The following is a 24867-nucleotide window of genomic DNA, read 5'->3' on the forward strand; positions in this document are numbered from 1 at the left end:
GAAAAGAAATTCCTGGGTCTTAATGTATGTGGTTTTTCAGTTTAGATAAGTACTTCCAGCCCGACCTCCAAAGAGGTTGGACCAGTTCATACTCTGACCAGCAGAGGTTAAATGCTACATGAATCAACGTGGAATGTGGAAATGTACACGTGGTATTGCAGGTTTCTGGGGAGAAGGTCTCAGCCTTTTCAGATTCCAAAGGGATTCCAGAAGTTGCCAAAAGCAGTTGCTCTTTTCTCAGGCTAAAGGTGCCAGAACCCCAGATGTACTGGCTTGAGAAATCCAGCTCATCTGTCTGGGGCTCCTTACCTCATCACTGGCACTCCTAGGGCTGGCAAGACTTAGCTGGAAAGTCAGGGCCTGTTGGAGGTGGCAGGGATCTTCGGTCGGGGAGAGTTAGAGCTGGACAGGCCCTTGGTGATCATAAAGTGCACCTCTGGGGAAACTGAGGCCCAGTGAGGCGAGGGCCTCTCCCAGGATCACAGGATCACACAAGTTGGTGTGCCAGCAAGGGCTAGAGCCCAGGTCTTCTGATTCCTACTCCAGGACTGCTTTCCCTCTCTCCTGCTGACTTCATGTTCCCCAAAGCAGTGTGGGACATTTAATAAGCACCTATGCATGCCAGACTCAAGAGCGTGTTCAGCCCCACATTTTGGCTTCTGCTGATGAGGGTCAGCGTCCTTAATCAGACCTCTTGGGTTTGAATCTCAACCCCACCAGTGAATGCTCTTGTGCTTGTCTCTGACTCAGCTTCCTGGTCTATAAGGTGGGGTTAATAGTAGTGCTTATCTCAAAGGCGGTTGGGAGGAGTACAGCAGATAATATGTACACGTAAAGCACTTAGAACACTGCTTGGTACAAAGAAACTCAATAAATGCTATCTAAGTGATAGTCACAACCATCGACCATGGTGTTAGTAGTAGTTATAGTAGTGAAAGGTGAAAAGTGAAAGTGAAAGACACTTGGTCATGCCCGACTCTTTTCTACCCCGTGGACTATACAGTCCATGGAATTTTCCAGGCCAGAACACTGGAGTGGGTAACCGTTCCCTTTTCCAGGAGATCTTCCCAACCCAGAGATCAAACCCAGGTCTCCTGCACTTCAGGCGGGTTCTTTACCAGGGAAGCCAGTATTAGTGGTAGTAATACTTGGTGTGTGTGAGCACGTGTCTGCTCAGTCGCTCAGTCACATCTGACTCTTTGTGACCCCATGGACTATATAGCCCACCAGGCACCTCTGTCCACGGAATTTCCAGGCAGGAATACTGGAGTGGGTTGCCATTTCCTTCTCCAGGGGATCATCCCGACCCAGGGATCAAACCTACATCTCTTGCGTCTTCTGCATGCCAGGTGGATTCTTTCCTACTGCGCCACCTGGGAAGCCCAGTAGTAATAGTTGTGGTAGTAACGAGGAATTCTGTCTGGGGCTCTGCAGAGGGACCACACCTGAGTAGAGAGGTAGAGAGCGACCCCTGCTGGTCACCAGTTGGTTGTTCCCTCTCATGCCTGCTGTACTCCTCTTTCAGGCACTATGCTAGGCACACAGGAAACAGACTTGCCATCTAGACTCCCCGCATTCCAACATGGCTCCAGAAAGGCCCTGAGAATCTATGCTAATCCCTAACCTGGAGTCCTGGGCCCCAGAGAGTCCGCCTGCAGAACCCATGGCCCTCTGCATACGTGTGTGTTTTCTGAGGCTAGCAGCTTCTCTCGTATTCTTACAGGGACCTCTGAACCAAAAAAGACCCAATTATGTAGTCTGCCTGCTCCTGTTTTACACACACACATGCACACACACCCATGCACACTCACAACCTTGGAGAAAGCAAGGCCAGGAAAAGAAAAGGACTCACCCAAGGTCTCACAGTGAGTTGGGTTGAACTGGGTTAGAACCAGGTCCCTTGCTCTGGTATGACCATCTTTTACCGTGCGCGTCAGAATCACGGACATGCACATGCTGGTTTGGGGTCTCGGTAGGGTCGTGTGGCTCCTCCAGCTCCTAGGGCAGTGGGAGTGGCCTTTTCTGTGGTTCCCGGGCCCTTGGCAATCCCCCTGGGGGGTCACGTCTCCTGAGGAAACACTCAGGGCTACAATAAAAACCGCTCATGCTTCCTGACTTGTTCTCAACTTTGGCTGTGGTCGGATCACTGGCGAAACCCCCAGGTGTGCTCAGCTCCCTGCTTTGTTGGCTGGAATACACTGAGCACCTTTCCTCTGGGTGTAGAAGTGTGAAAAGCTTATCAACTTTTATAGAAAAATTAGAAAAGCCAGACAAGCATCAGCTTAGGATGCTTCCACTTGTGTGAAAACAGCTGGCTTGGTTGGAGGTGATGTGTGCATATATACATTCCTGTATTGTGTGTGTGTATAGTTCTGAGTCCCACCTCAGGAAAGGGTCTCAAGAAGGTGGTTAATAGCAGTTGCCTCTGGGACCTTGGACAAGAGGGAGACTAGCTCCCCACTGTCTGCCCATTAGTATTTGTGGTATGTGTATTTTTCACCATTTCCAGGTACTACCTGTTTAAGGTAAGGACTCCATTTTCTAAACAATATGATTAAACAAAAAGAACAAAGGAAAATCAGCTAAAATCCTACACCAAAGAAACATTGTGGGACCTCACTATCCAGACTGTGTGTGTGTGTGTGTGTGTGTGTGTGTGTGTGTGTGTGTACTACAAGTGTACGTAGAGTGTCCCAATCACGTGTGTGCATCACATTTCAATGGTAGCATGGATAGACATCACTCGAGATCTGTTTGGGTTTCTGAAAATCATAGATATTTCTCTTGGGTTATTCACTCTGCAAAGGACTTTACATTTTACTGGGATACTTGTGTCTGTTTGGCATTGCTACACAACCTGCTTTCTGTACTTAATGTATTCTAGGCCAATAAGTGCCCTCCCTGTGTTCTTCCATGCTCCCATGATGATGGGGTCAGAGTGTGGTCAGTCCTGGGGGGGTTGGCTCCAGGCCGGGCTTCTCCCTAAGATGTGCTTCCCTGTGTCTCTGGCTGTAGCTCAGCCCTGGCTTCTCCCATCTGCTCCTCCCACAGCTGCAGAAACTCCTTCTTGCCACGTCCTACCCAACCTCGACCTCCGATGGCCAGAAGGAAGGGACCGCATGGCGCCAGGCAGGCCTCAGGTCCAGAAATCAGCGGCCTTGTGTCAAGGTATGTCTACACATGCCCCCAAACCCACCCAGGACTCCTCCAGGAGGGTCTCTGGGCAGGGGATGTACCCTTCCACTCTTGTTGGAGGCCATCAAGCTCAATACATTCACAGTCCGCTCTTGGTTCCTCACACAACCCTTGTTGCTGATGTGCTGGACACTACTTGAAACCTAGGCTGGTCTGGGGTTCTAGAAAGAGCCCTGGACTTTTTCATGTCCAGTTGACCTTGAAGTACATGGGTCTGAACCGCACAGGGCCACTTCTTCGTGGATTTTTGTCAGTAGTAAACATTACAGTACTGCAGGATCTGAGTTCATTGAATCCATAGACGCAGAGGAACCGTGGGTACTGACGAGTGACTATCAGTCACATGTGAATTTTCCACTGTGTGGAAATTTTCAACTGTAGGGACTTCCCTGGTGGTCCAGTGGCTAAGAGTCCATGCTCCCAGTGCAGGGGGGCCAGATTCAATCTGGTCAAGGAACTAGATCCCATATGCCTCAACTAAAACCCAGCGCAGCCAAATAAATAAATATTAAAGAAAAAGCCAACTCAACCTCAGTGTTCCAGGCAGTCTTAGATGTTGAGTTATAGCAGGGACAAGGAGGCTGTGGCCTGCCCTCAGGAAGCTTATTCTAATGAGGTGACAGAAGCCAGCATAATATCTTTGCTGGTACCATGGAGACCACAAGGAGGAGTTTGAATTTCTCCTGGGAGTGGGGCGCATCAGAGAGCTGAAAGCGCCGTCGTGAACACCCAGGAAGGAAGCAAATCCTTTTCCCTTCTTGGGCTCCATCTTCTGAGACCTCCAAGGAGGGGTTTCCAAGGTGACTTCCCAGTGCTCTTGTTACTCAGAGCCTGCACCTGGCCCTTCCTCTTGTTCCCAGACGCTGTTGCCACGGACTGCTGCGGACAGTCCCACCCCTCCAGGCAGGCTCAGGATAGCATCTTTCTCAGGTTGTGGTTCAGTGTAGGAGCCTGTCCCCTCCTGGTCTCCCCGAAGGTAGGGGAGGAGGGAGGACCCTCTCCCTGTACTCCCTCCCTACTTGTCCTGGCTGGCCTCCCAAAAGAGAGGGCCATCCCTCATGTTCCATTTTGTCAAAGAGGAGGCAGCTAAGCCCCTCTGTGAGCCAGCCTGCCCTCTGAGAGGTTCGGAAGCATTGCTGCGGGAGGGGGCATGAGAGACAGCAGGACAGCCGGCCTGGCCTCAGCAGAGAGACGGTTGCTCTGGGGGTGGAGCCCCTATGTAGACAAGTGAAGGCAGATAAGTCTGGAGAGGGCAGTTGGCTGGGGCCACGTTGCAGAGCACCCCTGGCCAGGGGCTTCCTCTTTGCTACACAGGCACTGGAAAGCTACTGAATTTTTTTTTCTCTTTTAAAGAGCTTTATGAAGGTGCCACTTACATACCATAAAAGGCACCTGTTTTAAAAGTATGATTCAGTGATTTTTAATAAACTTACAGAGTTGTGCAGCCATGACCACAATCCAGTTTTAGAACATTTCCATCCTCCTAGGAAGATCCCCAGTGTCTCTATTTACAGTCAGTCCTTGTTCCCACACTCTGCCCCTAGCAGCCACTAATGTACTTCTTGGTGCTCTCACCGAGGGCTCCACACAGGGGAGCAGGGTAGTCAGAACAGGGCTTTGGCGGTAAACCTGGAAAGGGCGGGATCCATAGCTGGGGTCCCTGTTAGGAGGCTGCCCGTTCCTTCATTCTCATCCCCTGAGCGCTGCCAAGTGCTGGGTTCTGTGCTGGAAGCTGGGGATGGAGCAATGAAACCCGGCGTGATCATCCTGGAGAGACAGGCTGGGCCTGGCCAGTGGTGCAGTTGTGGGCTGCAGGGAGAAGCCGTGCGGGTATCCCTCCTCATTCTGGCCTCTTTCCCTCTCCAGATGGATGGCCCCCAAGACAGGAAGGCCCCCACGCCGCACTCTCAGAGCCGGAGCTGCACGGAGCTACACAAACACCTCACCTCGGCACCATCCTGCCCCCGGGCTAAAGCCCTCTCCCCGGATAGAGGCCTGCAGCCACCACCATCCTTGAGTCCCCGGCTCCCCACCAAGGAGGATGAGGAGGTGGGCGAGGACTGCCCAAGCCCCCAGCTGGCTCCAGCCTCTCCCGGGGACTCACCAGCGCTGGGCAGGACAGACCCCAGCGCCCAGGCTTCCCAGGAGGACCTGCAGGCCATGGTGCAACTCATCCGCTACATGCACACCTACTGCCTCCCACAGAGGAAGCTGCCTGCACAGGCCCCAGAGCCAGCTCTCCAGCCCAGCAGCAGCCCCGCCAAGCAGGTCAGACCCCGGCCTCGGTCCCAGCTCCCTGCCAAAGCCGCCTGGACCGAGTTCTCCATCCTGAGGGAACTTCTGGCTCAAGATGTCCTCTGCGATGTCAGCAAACCCTACCGCCTGGCCACACCTGTCTATGCCTCCCTCACTCCCCGGCCCCGGCCCAAGGACAGCCAGGCCTCCGCTGGCCACCCGGGCCCTGTGGAGGAGGTGAGGGTCTCACCTTCACCCAAGAGTTCAGGGCCCAGACCCAGCCTGCGCCCGCTGCGGCTGCAAGTGAAAGGGCATGTCAGCCGGTCGGCCAGGCTGCAGCCGGAGGAGAAAGAGGAGGAAGAAGAGGAGGAGGAGGAAGAAAAAGAGGAAGAGGATGAGGAGGAATGGGGCCGGAAAAGGCCAGGGCGTGGCCTGCCGTGGACCAAGCTGGGGAGGAAGCCGGAGAGCTCCGTGTGCCCTGTGCGGCGTTCCAGGAGACTAAACCCCGAGCTCGGCCCCTGGTTGACGTTCACCGATGAGCCCATGGTCCCTGCAGAGCCCCAGGGGCCTCTGCCCTCGCGCTTGGCCCCCGAAGCCTATGACGTGGAGGGGGAGCCTGGCAGTCCCACGGATGAGGACAGTGGCCAAGACCAGCTGCTCCTGCGGGGACCCCAGATCCCAGCTCTGGAGAGCCCCTGTGAGAGCGGGTGTGGGGACACAGACGAGGACCCCAGTTGCCCTCGGCTCTCTTCCAGAGGTAGTTGGAGTCGGTGGTCCAAGAGAGGGGGCGGGGCTGAGGTGTGGCTGACCCCACTGCACTGGAGCCAGGAGCCCCGGGTTGGGCAAACCCCTCTCCCTCTCTGGCTCTCAGCTTTCCTTCCTGTATAATGGGCTTAGCTGGGCAGACCTTCAGGAGTTACCTGAGCATCTCTGAGTTTTTCATCATGCGTGGGCCAGGCGTCCTTAATGAACAAGGAGCAAGATGCCCGCGTTCTTGGGGCTTGTGTATCAGTGGGGAAGATGGGCAGTCATAAAGTGAGCAAGAAAGGAAACTAATTACAAATTGTGATAAATCCTCTAAAGAAGACTTCCTGGGTAACAATGTGATGGACGGTGTGAGTCTCTAAATTCAGCTCCACAATGAGGGTGAATTTTAAATTGTAACAAGAGTGAGGATAATAATACAGCAGTCATCTATTTTACACTTGCTCTGCCAGGCTTGGTCTGTGATTTAATACAGATTATCCCCATTGATCCTCATAGGAAAACTGTGTGGTGGGTGCTGTTGTAATTCCTGTTTTAAGACATGGAACAAAGGCACAGAGGTGTCTAATGGTTAGTCAACTAGTTAGTCCTGCATCTCTTTGGGGCTGAGCCCACAGATACTGGCCTTGGAAGCTGGAATGCTTCACCACGCGCGCTATACTGATTGGCCATAAGGGGTCGCCCTAGTACCCATCAACGCTGCAAAAGCAGTAGCCCCGCCCACTGTGAATGTCTGCTGTGTCTGGGGGAATGAACGTTTTGAGCTGTTCCTGCTTGTCCCTAAAAATGGCAGAGGATTTTGGGTCACATGCCTGAAAGAAGCTGTGCTTGGTACCGATGCAGTTCAGAGGGAAACATCCTCTCTAGAAATGCCATGTTGAAGAATATTTCTGTTTCCTCTTCTTTTCAGATTCTCCCAGGTGCCTCATGCTGGCCTTGTCGCAAAGGTAGATTTCTGGAAATTGCTGACTTATTATTCCATGAGACCTTTTCTGGTTGGGTGTAGGGTGGCTCATTGGCCCCTGAGCCTGATCCTGTCCCCACATACCCCTGCCCTCATTACCATGTGGGGTTCTCAGGAGCTGGGTTTCCTTGATAGGCAGTTTGGTTTTAGAAGCTGGTCTCTGCAGGCCAAGGAGATGGAGAATTTCATGGGGAGAAGCTGACAGTGCTGTGGCTTTGGGCAAGTGCCTCCTCTCTGGGCCTCAGCTGTTCCATTGTAAAATAAGGCTGACAATGATTGTCCTGTCTCCACCTCCCTCAGATATCTCCCGTGTCTCCTAAAAGCTGTATAGCTTTTAATTCCCCTGACAGCCAAGATGGGGATTCTCCTGCAAATTCTCCCCAGGCCTCATTTTTGTGGGCTACAGAAGCAGGATCTGTCACAGTGTGCCCTTGCCCTCCTGGCGTGCTCGGGGAGGTGGAACCTGCTACTGACTGGCGTCTTTCCTTCCCGTCCTCCAGCCCCACTGGTGACCCTCCTTTTGGCAAGAAGAGCTTCGAGCAGACCTTGACGGTAGAGCTCTGTGGCACGGCAGGTAAGCTAGGGGCTCAACGGGGAGGTGCCCTTGGGGAAGAAGCACCTCAGGGAGTAAGGGGGTACCCCAACAAGCCCTCCTTGCCACCACTGCACAGGCTACGTTGGATCTTGAGATTCCCATTGAGAGAGTTATAAGGAGAGTCAGGACCGAGGCTCAGCTGTTTGGCTGCCAACAGTTAGCACATGACCTGATGTAAAAAAAAAAAAAAAAAAAGGAGAGAGATGCATGAGACCTGTGTCTTCCCCTGAAGCAGCCCGCAGTCCTATGTGGGAAACAGACTCGCACCATGACAAGTATTGTTTGATATGGGCTTGTTCCAAAGACCTTGCAAGAGCTCTGGGAGCATAGGGGAAGGGACAGCATGGGGAGGGGCAGGGTGTGGCCTGAGAAGATGCAAGTGTACCCAGAACAGCAGGCATTTTAGCTGCGTTTGCAGGGTGGTAGAGGTGGAGGAGACAAAAACACAACAGAAGGGTGTTCTTGGCAGCAGAATTGGCATGAGCAAAAAGGCACAGAAAAGCAGAGGTACAGGTGCATCGGAGGAGACCGGCCATGGTAGTGCTAGGGGACCAGGCAAGAGCAAACATCAAAGGCTGAGAGGAATGTCGGGCTGAAGGGGTTCACGTAGATCCTCAAGGCTCCAAGGAGCCCCAGAAAGGAAGAGATCGCTGGCATTTTGGCAAGTTCCTTCTGGTACCTGGGGGAGGATGAAGGCTCAGGTCAGTTGCAGGACCACCTAAGGTCACTGTGGTGGTCAAATCCAGATGGGAGGTTTTGGCCTGTGGTATCTGCCACCTCTGTACCCTGGGAGACTTCAGAGGTATTTGGGATGACCATTTGGGAGGGCTTGTGGAATGATGCAATGTGGAGCAGGAAGAGAGATCTCAGATAACCTGGAGGCTTCTGCAAGGCTACAGAAGGGATGGCAAATGGATTTCATCACATGCCAGCTCCAAAAAACTGTTGACGGACTGTATGAGATGGAGTCCCAGGCCACGTCCCAGCTCAGTCAGCAGCGCAGTGATCGATTAGCGATGCCTGCCATCCACTGGGTCTGGAGAGTGGTGAGACGCATGCTATTTCTCTGCCCTCCCAAAGGAGGGTTTCAGTGCTCCTTGGAGAAATGATCTGTCTCACATTTTTCCTCTTGCCTGGGTAGGACTCACTCCGCCTACCACGCCTCCGTATAAGCCCACAGAGGAAGACCCCTTCAAGCCAGACATCAAGCACAGCCCTGGCAAAGACAGAGCTCCCACCCCAGAGGGTCCCCAGCTCGGGGCCACCGCCGAGGCTGCCCACAAGCTGCCAAAGAAGTGCCCAGAGCGGAGCGAGCTCCTGTCCCACCTGCGGCATGCCCCAGCCCAGCCAGCCTCCCAGGCTGGCCAGAAGCGACCCTTCTCCTGTTCCTTCGGCGACCATGACTACTGCCAGGTGCTGAAGCCAGATGGTGCCCTGCAGAGGAAGGTGCTGAGGTCCTGGGAGCCGTCTGGGGCCCACCTGAAGGACTGGCCCCAGCCAGGGCCCCCACGGGCTGAGGGCCAGGCCGCTGGCAGGGAAGAAGACGGAAGCTGTGATGTTGGTGCCCCCACCAAGGACAGCATGCTGCTGAGAGACCACGAGATCCGTGCCAGCCTCACTAAGCACTTTGGGCTCCTAGAGACAGCCTTGGAGGATGAAGACCTGGCCTCCTGCAAGAGCCCCGAGTATGACACTGTCTTTGAAGACAGCAGCAGCAGCAGTGGCGAGAGCACCTTCCTCCTGGAGGAGGAGGACGAGGAGGAGGACGACGATGAAGAAGAAGACTCGGGGGTCAGCCCCCCTCGCTCTGACCACTGCCCCTACCAGAGCCCACCCAGCAAGGTTAGTCGGCGGCTCTGTCCCCGCAGCCGCTCCAGCTCTGGCTCCTCATCCTGCCGCTCCCGGTCACCAGCCACACGGAGGACCTTCAGGTATGGATGGGTGGGTGGCCTCAGGATGGATGGTGGGCAGCTGAGGACCCCCAGTTCTGAGGTGTCAGGAGAGAGAGGAGCCGTGAGACCAGGACCCCAGCTTCCTGTGTGGCCTGTGTCCTGGTCAGAGGCCCTGGAGGTGGACTCCTTGGGGAGTTATGGGCAAGTCCTGAAGCCAAGCAAAGCCTGCGGTGTAGTCCAGTGGTTCAGTGAGGAGTGGTCCGGATAGCCTGGCCTCAGGGGAGGAAGAAAACGTACTTTCTGGCCTTTTGTGACCTTACTCATCTGTTTCTGCTTTTATATTTGTAAAATAGGTAGGTTTTTGTGTAAACATATACACTTGACCTTTGAATAATGTAAGGATTAGGGACCCCAATCCTCCACACAGTCAAAAATTGTGTATAACTTATAGTCTACTCTCCTCATCCAAGGTAACTCCGTATCTGCAGATTCAGCAACTTCTGACGGTGTGGTATTTACTACTGAAAAAAAACCCGTGTTGGTGGACCCTCAGAGTTCAAACCTGTGTTGTTCAGGGGTCAACACATCTATACAGTGTAATACCTATGTGACATTTACTTGTAAAACAAAGATTAGCAGAATTCTAACTTGTGTTCTAAAAAAACAGCAAAAACCCGTCTTTAAAGCAGTGGTAAGGTTTATTCTCATTTCTTGGTGCTGCGGAGTTGTGCAGTCTTCCAGCAGTCAGCCACCCAGTGGGAGAGCTCTTTTTCCTTCGCACCAGGATGACGTGTCATAAGCATTTGCTTATCCCATCTTGGCTCACTGAACCGGACTGTAGAAGGAGCCGTTCCAGAATTCTGTGGGCAGCTGGGCAGAAAGAATGGAAGTCTGGCGTCTTTTGGTGGAGACAGGTTGCTTCTCTTCCCTGATGACAGCAGGATCCGGCTCTTTGGATGGGGAGGCTTTAGAAGCGTGGGTGCAGGTCCCAAACCCTCTGCTCGGGATGCACCTGAGTGACCACCAGATGGCGCTCCTGGGTTCAGAGCAGTGCAGCAAGCAGGATCCCCGGCAGGCCTCCTTGCCAAGCTGTTGGCTGGGCCCCGCCCCCTGAGCCTCAGGTTTTGTAGGTCCGGTGTGGGGTGGAGAATTTCTAACAAGTTCCGGGGTAATGATGACATTGCTAGAGCGCTAGACTCTGAGAAACAGAATTCAGGTAGTAGAAAGATAACCTTAGAAAAATTCCTGTTTATATTTTCTTATCTCTACTGGTGGCTCTTGGAGAAGGAAATGGCAACCCACTCCAGTACTCTTGCCTGGAGAATTCCATGGATGGAGGAGCCTGGTAGGCTACATACAGTCCATGGGATTGCAAAGAGTCAGACACTACTGAGCGACTTCACTTTCTTTCTAGCTATAGTTCCTTTTGGAGAAGGAAATGGCAACCGACTCGTGTTCTTGCCTGGAGAGTCCCATGGGCGGAGGGGCCTGGTGGGCTATGGTCTATGGGGTTGCAGAGAGTCGGACATGACTGAGCAACTAACACACACACACACACTGGTGGCTCTTAATTGAAAATCTGATGAAAACAAAGCTTCCTTTCCCCATTAAAATGTACGCAGACAACTAATTGGGCATTGGATTTTAGGGGACTTCTGGACACCACCCTCACCCCCCAACCCCAGACACTAATATGCTGAAGCCCTGGACTATCTGTTATTTAAAATAAACTCGTTTTGAGCAATTTCTGTAAAAGCCTGTCTATGTAATAAGCCAGAACAGTTAGTCAGAGCCATCTTCTGTCAGACCTCTCTGAGCCCCCCTTTCAGCTCTGTTCTCCTTTCCCCAGCGGGTTGCTTTGAGCTAGTCTGTCTGTGTTCATGTTAGCTGGTTTCTTCTGCAGCGTCTGTTCAGGAGCTACTAAGGTTCTTCTCCTGTTGAAGCACATCCCCCAAGGCCAGAGCTGGAGCTTCTTGGCTTCCTTCCCCTCCTGGCCTGTTCGGCCCTTTACCCATGGGCTTGGCACAAGAGTCAGGGGCCTCTCTCAATCACCATGGATTCTCCTTTTCCTCTTTCTCACTTTTGGGCTAAGTTCAGGCTGGCTTTCGCTGGAGAAAGTTAATTGTTAACTTGGTTCCTACTCAGCTGCCTAGCAGAGCTTGATGGCTAGCTAGTCAGTTGGATAAACTAGTCATCAGCCTTCTCCAGACCAGCATTTCTCTACTTTTGCTTCTGCTACCAAACATCAATCAACAGGAAGGCTTTGAGCTGGTTTAACAAGCCCTACAGCACCTTCAGGGCTTCCCTGGCGGCTCAGACGGTAAAGCGTCTGCCTGCAGTGCGGGAGACCCAGGTTCGATCCCTGGGTTGGGAAGATCCCCTGGAGAAGGAAATGGCAGCCCACTCCAGTACTCTCGCCTGGAAAATTCAGTGGACTGAGAAGCTCCTCAGAGCCTGGTAGGCTATAGTGCATGGGATCACAAAGAGTCGGACATGACTGAGCAACTTCACTTACTTCACTTTGCAGCACCTTCAAGTCCCTCTCAGCTCTTCATGGGGGAAGACTTAATGCTGCTGCAAGTAGATAACGGTACTCTCATTATATAGCGCTTTAAAGTTTGCAAGTCACATCCCTTTCTATTACCCTCTTTGAGCTTCACAGAGTTACTTGAGGGAATCTCAAGTGCTTTTCACCCCCATTTTATAGATGAGGAAACTGAGGCTCAAAAAGGTTCAATAGGAAAATATAGCCAGCAAGTACTGAGCCATTCCTGGGCTAAGCATGTACAGGTATGTTCTGATTTGATCCTCCCAAATGGCTGAGGAGGCAAATATAATTGATTCTTCTTAGTTTACAGATGAAGAACTGGCTTAAGTAGCCAGTCCTGGGTCACAAGCAGAGAGGTAGTAGAATCAGCATCGGAATACTAGCTGACTCTGGAGCCCCTGCTCTCATTCTCTGCTGTGTTCCCAAGGATGCAGACGGTGTGTGGCAGAGTCAGCACTCGACCCCCCTTACATGCGGAGCTCCTTCCCCTCCAGCAGCTGGGCCACTGGGAAGAGAGAGCATTGTGCAGACAGGTGCCTGGGAGGGCGCAGGCCTGCAGCACCCAGGAGCTTCTCCAGCTGAGTAGCCCACTGGCTGCCTGGGGTGTGGGGGCTGTGATGGCCGAGGTTGCTGCCTGGCCAGACAGCACAAATGGAGGGGGAGCCATGGGTCTAGAATCAGCAGACCTCCGACTAGCTCTGGCTTCCCCACTTCTTAGCTTTGGGGAAAATTTCATCTTGAACCTGAGCCTTAAGATTTTCATCTTAAAAATGGGGAAGCATGAGACCTCAGAGGATATTTCTTCATCAGGTCAAATACCATAATGAAGCGAAAGGGCCTTTCCCACCCCCAACAGCATAGAAAGGTTCACAGGGCTTATGGTTAGCAATGTAGAAGGCATGTGTCAGTCACATGTTCAGACCCACATGCGGCCCTGGGTGGTCACCGCTGAGGCGGAGAGCTGGGCTCCCTCCCCTAGTCCTACCTTCACTAATGAATGAGTCCTAACAAAGCAGAAGAAACATCGCTCGCCTCCTGGAGCAAGTCCTCCTCCCGCCCCACTGTGGTCCCTGCTAAGAGTGAGTGAGTCTGCTTTGCTTGTTCACTGACAGATGTGAGAGCAGAGGGTCGTGTTCAGACGGAACGCCAAGCGTCCGGCATGCCAGGAAGCGGCGGGAAAAGGCCATTGTAAGTTACTTGGGGCCCCAGAGCCCAGAGTGAATGGGGACAAGCAGGGGCGTCAGGAAGTGTGGGGGCTTCAGAGACATGAAGTGCTCTGAGGTCATCTGGACTACAGGAGATAGTTGTATTTCTCTCATTTACAAAAGCACAAGGGTCACCAAAGGGCATCAAAGGTGGCGCGTGCAAAATGCAGCCAAGGGACTGTCTGGGAGTGGGGTGGGGTGGTGTGCTGTTGGTGAGGATTTAGGGCTCAGTATCAGAGGCTCGACAGGGCCCAGGGGGTGAGCACTGATGAGGGAGCAGAGCCAGCCCTGCTTCCACTTCTGTGTGACCTTGAGCAACTTCCTTGAGCCTCAGTTTACTCATCTGTATATAGGGTCCCCTGGTGTGATCTGGGCTAAAGGACCAAGAAATCCTGTCTCTTCCTCCCTGCTTGACTCTCTAGTCCTCCCCCAGAGTTAGTCCAGAGGCCCAGGCTGTGCCTGGTGGACCTGTTGCAGAGCACCATGCAGGGAAAAGTCATTAGGAAGCTGGAGTCAGTGCCCTCATATCATTAGCAAGGAGGGAAGGGAAAGCAAGACAGAAGCACAGAAAGACTCTCACTGGATTTCCATATACCCCACCCCACCACCCCCACACCCTGCCCCCATGTGCCCCCCCTCCCCTGACAACGTGGTACTTCAGGGCAGGGCACGCTCGAGGTATGCATACCCCAGAGGTGTCCTCGCAGCTGTCTGCAAGCAGGTACTTAAAACCACATGGAGCAACTTCTTGGGATCCTTGTGTGACCATTCAGTAGTTGTGGCATGCCTGGCCCTGTTCTAGATGCTGGATGGCAACAGTGAATGAGACAAACAAGGTCTCCACTCCTATGGTTGGGCCAGAAGGGAGAGAGAGACGACAGACTCATAAGCAAAGCAGTAAACACTGTAATTACAGATTGGGAGGTGCACTGTGAAATTAATCACGCCACGACTAAGATGTCTGAAACAAATCATGTTATGACTTGTGGGGAGGATTTATTTCCATGGTTGTCTGGGAGGGGCATCTTCAGAGAGCTAGGCCCCTAGGGATGGAAGAAGCCATCCAAGCAAAGGTTCAAGAGGACAGAGTGGGCAAAGGCTGGAGAGAGCCTTGTGAGTTCAAGGTCCTGGAGGAGGCGGGTGGGGGGAGGAGAGAGGGGGTGGGCAGGGGGCGGTTGCCCTCTTACACGGAGCTGACCTGGGCCACCCTGGGGAACATACCTAGCGCCTGTGACTGTACAGCAGTGCTCTCTCTGGACCGCTGCCCTCTGAGGTGCATGGCTGGAGGATCGCTGTCCTTAACCTGTTCCGGAGAAAGCCTGTCTAGACCAGACCCTGGTGGTCTTGCCCACCAGGAGCACAGCTGGAGTTTCTCCAGCAAATCAAAGCCACTCTTCCGATGGCCATGCCTTTAACTGGATCCAGTCACTAGATGATGGTGGGGGGTGCGGGGAGGTCCCAACCAGGCTTCCCTGATGCACCCCGCCTCTGCTGGGCCGGTCTAGGGGCCTGACTCCTAAAGGTGACCAGTGTCTACATAGTATCCTGGCAAAACCAAAGCTATCGATGTCTCCACATCCTTAGGCCCCGGTCCCACTGTTGTCCTCCCCACCCCCTCTGCCCTGTAGCGACCCGGCCGCCAGTGCTCGCCCTCTAGCATTCTCAGCACCTCCCCCAGTGCCAGAAGAAGTCAGGCTCCAAACAGATACAGAAGCTACATTAGTAGCGGTGACTCCCTCTCCTGTCTCCGCCCAGTCTCTGTTCATTCCCTTCAAGTACGCAATCGCTTCCTTCCGGGCCACCTCCCATCCGATGCCTAACAGCCCCCTCCTCCCATAAGGCAGGTCGTCTGCGATAGCGCCTGTCATTATCCTGTCTCTGACTCCAGTCCCAGCTGGTGTCGCTTGCTCAGCCGGGTGGCATGGACTGGGGATGAGGACTCTGTGGGAGCCCGCCATCTAGGGGGCTCTAGGAAGCAACCCGAATGACAGGTCCCTCTGTGTCCTCCTTGGGCAGGGCGAAGGCCGCGTGGTGTACATCCGAAATCTCTCCAGTGACATGAGCTCACGTGAGCTGAAGAGGCGCTTTGAAGTGTTTGGCGAGATTGTGGAGTGCCAGGTGCTCACGAGAAGCAAGAGGTGAGTCAGGCTCTCACAGAGGAGGGGAGTAGGGGTGTGCAGAGGTCCCAATTCAGGGCTCACCACCCTGAAGGTGCCCAAGAAGACTTCTAGGACAAACCTACCATTAGGTACAGGAGAAGGGAGGACCAGTAACAACTCTGCAGCCCAGGAATCGCCGCAAACATGTACTGATGTCTGCTAAAGTGCGAGGCAACTTTGACGCATTGTCTTACTTCAGTTTTCCAACTTGCGTGTGACACGTGCAGCCTTACTCTTTCCATTGCTTTCTTTTCTGGGTGGCGCAGATAAGTCAGCTGAGTAGCTAGTTAGTGGCAGAGCAGGATCTGCAGCCCATGTGTCAGCTTCTGGTTATCCATCCTAGAGCTGGTATGGGGCTGCCAAAAGCCCGTGGTGGCTGAAGGCACACTTGCATTGCACTCTTGGCTGCAAACCCCATGTTATTCCATCCCTCATTCCTCTGCAGCTGCAGCCCTGTGTCACACTCACCCAGGGAAGCAGTGTTTCATCTCTCGGGAGATCTGTAAGAATAGGCTGCATATAAATGCACAACTTACGTGTCAAAACTTCATCAGATTTGAAATAATTCTGAAGTATCTCCTGTTACTACTCGCAAACTGAATTATTAAGGTTTTAAAATTCTAATTTAATAATGACTTTTAAAAACTTCAGTGAGAAAATAGTTTCTACATAAGAATCATTACACATCTCACAACCCTTACGATGGCTATGGAAAAGTAACAAGTGAGGATGTGGAGAGACTGGAATCCTCGTGCGCTGTGAGTTGGAATGTAGTGGGTTGGCCAAAAAGTTCATTTGGGTTTTTCCAACCGATGTTATGGAAACCCAAACAAGCCAATAAAAGGTGCAACCACTATGGAAAATAGTATGGGGATTCCTCATAAAATTAAACATAAAATCACCATTTGACCCAGCCATTCCTCTTCTGGGTATATAATCAGAAGAATTGAAAGCAAGATCTTGAAGAGGTATTTGCACATACATGTTCATAGCACTATTATTCACAATATCCAAGAGTTGGCAACAACTCAAGAAGAATGGATAAGCAAGATGTATATGCATGCCGTGGAATATTAGTCTTAAGAAGGATGAGAGTCAATCCTGTCACGTGCTACAGCATGCGTGAACTTTGAGGACATTATGCTGGGTGAAATAAGCCAGTCACAAAAGGACACATACTGTGTGATTCCGCTTACATGAGGGATCTAAAGGAGTTAAACGCACAGACATGGAAAGTAGAATGGTGGTGGCCAGGGGCTGGGAGAAGAGGATATAAGGCGTTGCTGTTTAATGGGTTCAAAGTTTCGGTTTTGCGAGATGAAAAATTTCTAGAGATCCATCTTACAACAGTGTAAGTTAACACAATGTGGCTCTAGTGGTAAAGAATCCACCTGCCAGTGCAGGAGATGTAAGAGACATGGGTTCAAACCCTGGGTTGGGAAGATCTCCTGGAGTAGGGAATGACAACCCAGTCCAGTGTTCTTGCCTGGAAAATCCCATGAGTGGAGGAGCCTGGTGGGCTCCAGTCCATAGCGTCACTAAGAGCCGGACACGACTGAAGCCACTTAGCATGCACGCATGTACTTAACACAACTGAACCATACACTGAAAAATAATAAAGGCGGTAAATTTTATGATATGCATTTTTGTCATAATTTGCTTTAAAAAGTCATGACGCAAATTAAACTATGTACATTCTGTGCAGTCTTCAGGATATCCCATGAAGGTATCCCATGTAAAAACAAAGCAAGCAAATTAATCTCTAAGGAGACGGTTCAGTTTGTTAAGATTTAAAGAGTACTCAGGAGTCTCAGATATTTAGAGTCAGAGGGTTCCAGCCTTGGCCTGGTTCAGAGAGGTGTCAGGAAACGCAGTTCAGTCGAGTGTTTGTGAGGCACTCGAGGTCTGTAGGCCTGTGCTGAGTGGTAGGATGGTGCTGTCCTTGAGGAGTCTGAGTAGCAGACCAATAGATCAGGATTCATTTGATTGTGGAACTGATGAGTGTAGATCTGACTTTAGGTCCCCCTCACGTTGGCATTCTCTCAGGCAGGCTTCCCTCATGCTTGCAATGTGGTTATCTCCAGCAGTATGCATATCTCCTACCCAGGGAAGCAGGAGTTCCAGCAAAGATATGGCATGGAATCTTCGGGGTTCTGTTTTGGGTGACAGGTTCATGCTTGAACAATCACTACAGCCAAGGAGGGTCACTGTCTTGTGCCTTTCCCTGGTGCCCTGAGCCCAGCTGAGCACCAGGTGGTGGTGTCAGAGGGCAGGGAGAGAAAGCTGAATAGGCAGGCGTGAAGGAGGAGACGTATGTGCAAAATCAGCGATCTTAGGGAAGGCGAAGGACAGGTTAACAGCCAAAGAAGTGGCGGCTGAGGGACTTCCGCAGTAGTCCGCTGGTTAAGAATCCACCTCCAAGGCAGAGGACGTGCATTCAGTCCCTGGTCGGGGAACTAAGATCCCATATGCCATGGGGCAGCTAAGTCTTTGTGCCACCGCTAGAGACCCTGTGTGCAGCTAGAGAATCCGCTTGCCACAACTACTGAGCCCATGTGCTCTGGAGCCCGTGAGCTCCAAGAAGAGCAGCCCGAGTGCCGCAGCTAGAGAAAGCCCACGCGCTGCAAGCACAGCCAAAGAAATGAACGAACGTTTAATTAAGAAAAGGAAGTGGCAGCTGAGGCTGACTTTGAAGCGTGCGGGGGTGGTAGGATGGAGCGTAGGTGTGGCCGATCCTGAAAAATGGGGATCATGAAGGAAATAGAGAGGACCACGAAGAGCCTCAGATTTCACGGCAGGAAGCCTGGGTGTGAGTCCCTGCTCTGCCCCCTGTCTTTGGGCAGATCCTGAACTCAGAGCCTGTTCCTCATCCCAGAGTTCCTGGTCACGGGTGTGAAGAGCATGTGAGGCGATGGGTGGCGGCCAGCACTTACTAGTGCTTTATTGCCAACCCAGTGACCGTCATCATGTCTTTCGGGGAGCCATGCGGCACAGTCATGAGCCATTGACTCATGACTCGTGGTTTCCCGCTCCTCACCTGGTAGCAGCTGGTCTGACAGTGCCCACCAGGCTGGCCCAGTGACACGCTGCCCGTTTCCTCTCCTTCCAGAGGTGAGAAGCATGGCCTCATCACCTACCGGTGTTCTGAGCACGCAGCCCTGTCCCTGAGGAATGGCGCCGCCCTGAGGAAGCGCAGCGAGCCCTCCTTCCAGCTGAGCTACGGGGGGCTCCGGCACTTCTGCTGGCCCCGCTATACTGACTACGGTGAGTATGCAGGCCCTGTGCCTCCCGCTCATACCCAAAGCTCTGGGGGCAGTGGCCTCCTTTATTGAACCGAAAGCCCCCTCTGGACATGGCTCCCATGCCCAGGCTGCCCTGTGATTGTTGCTTAGTCGCTGAGTCGTGTCCAACGCTTTGTGACCCCAGGGAGTACAGCCCATCAGGCTCTCTGTCCATGAGGTTTCCCAGGCAGGAATCCTGGAGTGGGTTGCCGTTTCCTTCTCCGGGGGATTGTCCTGACCCAGGGATTGAACCCATGTCTCCTGCATTGGCAGGCAGATTCTTTACCCCTGAGCCATGGGGGAAGACCAGGCTCCCCCATGCTGGTGGGAATAACTTGGCAGCCACTCAGCCTGGAGGCTGTCCTCTTGCTTTGCTTCTGGCCTCTGGCCCATCTTGCCCTATGCCAGGACTGGTACCAAAGAGATGAAGCCTCTCATGGTCCCTTGGAAGGTCCAGCCTCGTGTTCGCAGCCAGGGGGCAGAACTACGGCTGCCGTGTCTGTGACCTCACAGGGCCGGTAGCCGCCCTGCCATCCATGGTGGCCCTGACAGGCAGCAGCCTTGACCATTACTGGGCCACAGCGAAACGATATTGTCACCATGCCCTTAGCATCTGGGGACAAGTTGGTAAAGAAGGACAAGTACAATTTGGGAGAGAGTTCGTGGTAGGCCAGAGTCTGCTGCAGCCTCCACAGTGCAGATCTGAGCGTCAGGAGACCCCGGAGGCAGCTGGCCAGGCAGTGCTCCTGACTTGTTCCCCAGCCACACACTGAGGACATCGTAGTTGTCTGCCTTATGTGACTTCTGCACTGGTTTCCTAAAGGGCAAGAAACCATTAGGGGAAGGAGAATTAGAGGCTGTTGGAGCGGGAAAGGAGCCCTGGAGGGAGGGCTCTGGTTCAGGCATCCCCAGCCTGCAACCAGGGCAGCCGAGCCCCCAAGACACCACCCACATGGCAGAGGTGGCCCGGAGGAGCGCAGAGCCACTGCCCACTGCTGTCTGAAACCTCAGGCCACCTCCGCTCCGTGGGGCTGACCCTGGTGGCAGATTTTCTGATTGGCAGGCTTTCTGAATCGCTCTGCCTTCCCCTCTCACTGACTCCTCCACCCCCGCCCAGATTCTAATTCAGAAGAGGCCCTGCCTGCGTCAGTGAAAACCAAGTACGAAGCCATGGATTTTGACAGCTTACTGAAGGAGGCCCAGCAGAGCCTGCACTGATAACAGCCTTAACCTTCGAGGAATACCTCAATACCTCAGACAAGGCCCTTCCAAAATGTTTACGTTTTCAAAGAAATTAAGTATATGAGAAGGAGAGAGAGCGAGCGCGTGAGAGAGAGAGAGAAACTCAGAACTGCTGTCCTTTTAAAACAAAAAAAAGATCAATGTTTACATTGAACAAAGCTGCTTCTGTCTGTGAGTTTCCATGGTGTTGATGTTCCACTGCCACATTAGTGTCCTCGCTTCCGACGGGTGTCCTGGGTGCACGCCAGATGCTTGGTCTGGCACCCACCTCCCCTTCCTCCCCGACCGACGTCCCCTCGTAGACGTGCAGCTGTGTTCACCATACCATTTCTCGTCTGTAGTGTGTGATGATGAAATTGTTACTCGTGAATAGAATCAGGATTATAAACTCATTTCTAATTGAAGAAAAAAAAGTATATCCTTAAAATAATGTATTTATGGCTCAGATGTCCTGTGCCTGGGATTCTTATATTGCTTCCTTGGTTTTGTTAACTGTGCACTGTCACGAGGTGTTTGCCACTGACCTGCACTGCTCCCTTTACCGGAAGGCCCCAGAAGTGCTGGCGGCCGGAAGCCTGGTTACCAGGGAGGAGTGGCATGCAGCCACCGTCAGGAGCGATGGAGAGAGGGCCTGTTTCTGGGCCTGTTCTGCCGAGCGCTGCCTTGTCTCTCATTGAGCAAGCTGGGGTCCATTTACAGTCGGTGCCCAGCTCACACTTAGAGTTTGTGCCTGGACATGAGTGCCCAGATCCCCGCGGACCTTGGAAAGAAGGTGGGGTGAGCTGCATTATTCCTGTTTTCCAGGTGAGGCCAGCAGCGCCCCAGGAGGCAAAATGACTTGCCCAGGATTTCACAGCCTGTGAGACTTTAGTGGCCCAGCCCAGGCCCCTCCTCCTGCCTTAGCTAGGGTAAAGAGGCAAAGTTGCAAGGACTGGTAGAAGTGGGTTCAACTGAAAAGTACAACAGGCTAGGCGCCTCCAGGCTCATTTTGGGGGGCAAGTTGGCAGCTCTCTCGTCAATATTGGGCAAGTTCAGGCTTTGGCACCAGTCTTGATCCAAGGGGTCCTGAGGTGTGCTTACACCTGTGGACATGCCATCAGAGCTTCAGGGACACACCTGGAGTGATGCGGAGAGACGATCTGGGAGCAGTCACCCTTTTGGGGCCAGCTACCACCTCATCCTCCTTCAGCTTGACTTCCTTTTTCTTCACCTGTGAAGTTGTTTAGGTGGCAGGGGTAACAGGGAGCAGGAGGGGATGTGAGGCATGGGGATAAATAAGACAATCTCCAAGCTCCTTTCCAACTTAGAAAACATTCTCATTGGGTTTTATTTTAAAGTTTGTGTTCTTGAGTGGTATCAAAGCCATGTCCACCTTGGATGTTCAGGAGGTGCCTTTGGGGCCATTTGTGAGGGGGAGCATGGCCAGGCAGGGTGAGAGCGCACTGCTACAGCTTTAGACAGAGTGGCTCCAACTTGGTCTTTTTCACACATCAGAGTTCCTTGGGGAGTTTTTGTATTTGAAAGAAAAAGATCCTGCTGCTTAAAAAAGTTTGAACTTGGCTCATGTAACTAAACAAAGTGATATAATCTATTACTAAAGCCAAGCTTTGTTCTTTGGCAATTGGTAGTTATGGGGTTTGGGTTTTCTATTTATGTTCTTAAGATTATAAAATACCTCAGTAGGTTAACTGGGCCAGTAAACCTCTCCTGAAAGGTGAGCATACTTCAAGACCACAGAGATGGTTGGAGAGCAATGGCACTGGAAGAAACAGGGAATCTCTGAGTTCCTGTGTATCAAGTCACTTCACCTCTCTAGACCCCAGTTTTCTTTTTATGTGAAATGGACCAAGGAGGAGAATTAGTCAGGCTGATCTCTAAGGTCCCTGCCAGCTGATAGCTGTGGCTTCTAAGGTGGTATCTAGCAAGTACATGGCACATGGGCCACTATTCCCACATCCTTGGGCAGTTGCAGACATGACTAGTTGACCACTGCACTCATGTTCTTTGAACTTGATCATGCTCAACAATCCTCATCACAGTGCTCTGAGCAGTCATGACTAGTTGATCAGAGTTTAACCCATCTGACATTCTGGTCTAATCTTTGAAAGTTTTCTGTCATACAGAACCCTGTGGTGGCCAGGTTTCATGCTGGCCCATCCCTGTCCGTCATGTCCTGATCTATGAGAGAAGATTGCCCTTAAGCCGTCCCTTGGCACAGGACTCCCAGTACCACTCTGACACGATCCTGCTTGGAGGTGGGGGCCAAGAGGAATAGTGGACAGGAATATGTTTGAAGAAGGCAGGGTTGATAAGGATAGACCAAAAAGGAGAATTTCCATGGCACGAGTCTGTACGTTATAAATTCCCTTTATAGCTGTTCACTGCCTAGCACACAGTAGGCACACAGTAAATCATTATGGGATAGAATGGAATGGAATAGAATTTAAATCCACCTGATGTCTCCCCTAACTCCTGATTTGCACCAACGAGTAAACTGAAATTTCATCCTGTGGAAAAAATAGAAAGGAACTATGCATTCAGAGTGGAGAGAGCTGCGTTGAGTACTGGCTTTGCCAAGAACTAACTCTGTGACTTAAATAAGTCAGAGTCCCTTCCTCTCCCTCAGTCTCAGTGTGCTAGGAGGGGTTGGACTAGAAGATCTCTGAGCCTCTCCTGTTTGCTTCTTCCCTGATTGCACTAGACCAGGGGTTCTACCATGGGCAGGTGGTACCTTAGGGTGAAGAAATGCAGATTTTTAGTGAAGGACAAGTTTCTTCCCTCTACTGGGTCAGCTGAAGCCGCCCTTTCACTTCCGATTAATACAAGGCACTTGAAGGTGGTCAGACAGTAGCCCTTGAGCAGAGATTTGAGTTTAGTCCTGGGACGTGATATGCTTAAGGTTGGGGGCTGGGGCCTGTGGATGGGAGAGGGTGCCTGCCGAGGGCATCAAGCAGTTTCTTCTTACCATCCCATACGTAAAAGGATACAAGTTCTAAAATTGACCAACCCTGCAGACAACCTCCATCCGAAGACTCATTCGGTGCTGTGTACTATTTACCAAGGAGACTCCAAGGCCTCTCCAGGAAAACCAGTCAGCCTTGGTCTCTTTCCCACCAAATTAAGGAGTCACCCAGAGGGAGCAGCTGCCATTGGCAAGCATCTCACTGTAGCTCTGTCCTCGTGTTTGCTCTCTGTCATGTTTACATGTGATTGCCATACACGCTTACAGTAGACTGTGTTAGTAGCCACCCACACAAGGCAGGTTGTACTGTCCATCTCTGTGCCGTGCTGGTGTTTTCCAAATATGTTCCATCTAAATGCTAAGTGGAATTCTTCCATCTCCTTCCTCAGTCGGTACAAGGCTGAATCAGAATCCTCACTCTCGGGGGCTCTGGTTAATGAAGGAAAATGCATCAAAGAGGTAAAGAATATGAGTGGATGGAGTGCAGCTAAGGCCCTGACCCTCTTCTCCCCATCACACCTTGACCCCCAATCAGAACACTGCTTTGAGGTATCAATACAAAGCACCAGTCAGGTGTTTGCAGCTGCTGTGAGCTCTCATAGCCCTGTGTGTGGAATGTGCTCAGGAGAGAGGCGGGGCTTTGGGAGCTCCAGGGTGGGAAGAGGGAGGGGTGGGGGATGCTCTGAACTGCAAAGACTCGGTACTCAGGTCTTTATGTGGGAAGAGATGCAATAAGAAATCTGTCTCGCCGAAAGCCTGTGTTGATGTTTGGAGAGCGATTTCTTCTAGGCGTATGCAGTATGCACGCTGAGGGGACAGGGACGGCATGACAGTGCAGCCCTTCTGCATGGACAGCTTGAAACCCTCTCTCAGGCCTCGGGTTCAGTTGCAATGACAGCCGAGCCCCCAGCTAGAGCAATGGGATGACCCAGCTGTGACGCAGAATCAACCCCAAAGGATTTGTTGATCTGACTCACTCATGTCGAAACTGCAGTCTTTTCTTAAACCGTTTGTGATTTAGCAATTGTCCTCAGACATGACCAAGGAAAGAAGTTGAATGTATAGTAGCAAATAAAGTGAACCTAACGGTTTCAATGGCCAAAGAAGAGGGGTCCTTCCCATTGGGGCAGAAGGAACCTGGCTAGTGCTTATGTGCAATATGTTTAAGCTGGGCCCCAAGTCCCTGAGACGTTTGCACACATAGATGGGCTCCAGGACTGTCTGCTGAGTCCAGGGGTACAGGGTAAATGGAGGGAGAGCTCGGGAGCTGGGAAACCTTCGTGCATAGAGATGCCCTTGGCTCGAAACAGACATAGAGTGGAGGGCCCCTGGGAGCCGGCTGTGGAATGCCCAGGAAGCAGGCAGAGGCTGACTTTGCATTAAACCAATAAAAGCACTTTGAGAAACCCATGACACTAAGCCTGGCTCCATGTTTCTCCACTGGCAAACATGGATCTCCCTGGGCGATGTGAGGTCCTCTCCTAGGCACTGGGACAGGGCGCCAGGAAAGGGGCCGGTGAGGGAGGAAGGCAGAGATGCCTTCATAGACATCAGCCGAGGGAGAGCCCATCCTAGGGCCAGTCCTAAAAGAAATGGAGCAGTGCTTTTTGATCTGGTACCTATTTTTGTTAAAAAAAAAAATGAAGACAGCGCAGCCAATTGAAATGGGTTTGCAGAGCAAGTCACTTACCTATAAGCCATCTTAAAGTGAGAAACCCAATGTTTCTTACTTGCTATGTGATCTTGGGCCTCTGTTTCCTCATTTACAGATGGGAATGAGTATTGGATGGGCTGAGCGCTGAAGTCTCTTTCACCTCTGATGGG

At 52.1% G+C, this 24867-nt stretch overlaps 1 protein-coding gene across 2 annotated transcripts in view; it reads left to right on the forward strand.

Annotated features, from left to right (window-relative positions):
- PPARGC1B (PPARG coactivator 1 beta) overlaps window positions 1–20396 on the forward strand; it is a 113991-nt gene extending 93595 nt beyond the window's left edge. Inside the window, exons 5-13 of one of the 2 annotated variants that reach the window (XM_052643076.1) lie at window positions 3052–3168; window positions 5062–6187; window positions 7106–7142; window positions 7660–7733; window positions 8896–9685; window positions 13307–13382; window positions 15416–15537; window positions 18668–18822; window positions 19957–20396. In XM_052643076.1, the coding sequence (XP_052499036.1) occupies window positions 3052–3168; window positions 5062–6187; window positions 7106–7142; window positions 7660–7733; window positions 8896–9685; window positions 13307–13382; window positions 15416–15537; window positions 18668–18822; window positions 19957–20057 (2598 nt within the window). In that variant the 3' untranslated portion in view covers window positions 20058–20396. Of the gene's footprint in view, window positions 1–3051; window positions 3169–5061; window positions 6188–7105; window positions 7143–7659; window positions 7734–8895; window positions 9686–13306; window positions 13383–15415; window positions 15538–18667; window positions 18823–19956 lie in introns of those variants that run through there. The other variant, XR_008199689.1, reaches the window with a different exon arrangement.
- The last annotated feature ends 4471 nt before the right edge of the window (window positions 20397–24867 follow it).

This window comes from Budorcas taxicolor, chromosome 7 (genome assembly GCF_023091745.1).
Source record: "Budorcas taxicolor isolate Tak-1 chromosome 7, Takin1.1, whole genome shotgun sequence".
In the NCBI taxonomy this organism is placed as follows: domain Eukaryota; kingdom Metazoa; phylum Chordata; class Mammalia; order Artiodactyla; family Bovidae; genus Budorcas; species Budorcas taxicolor.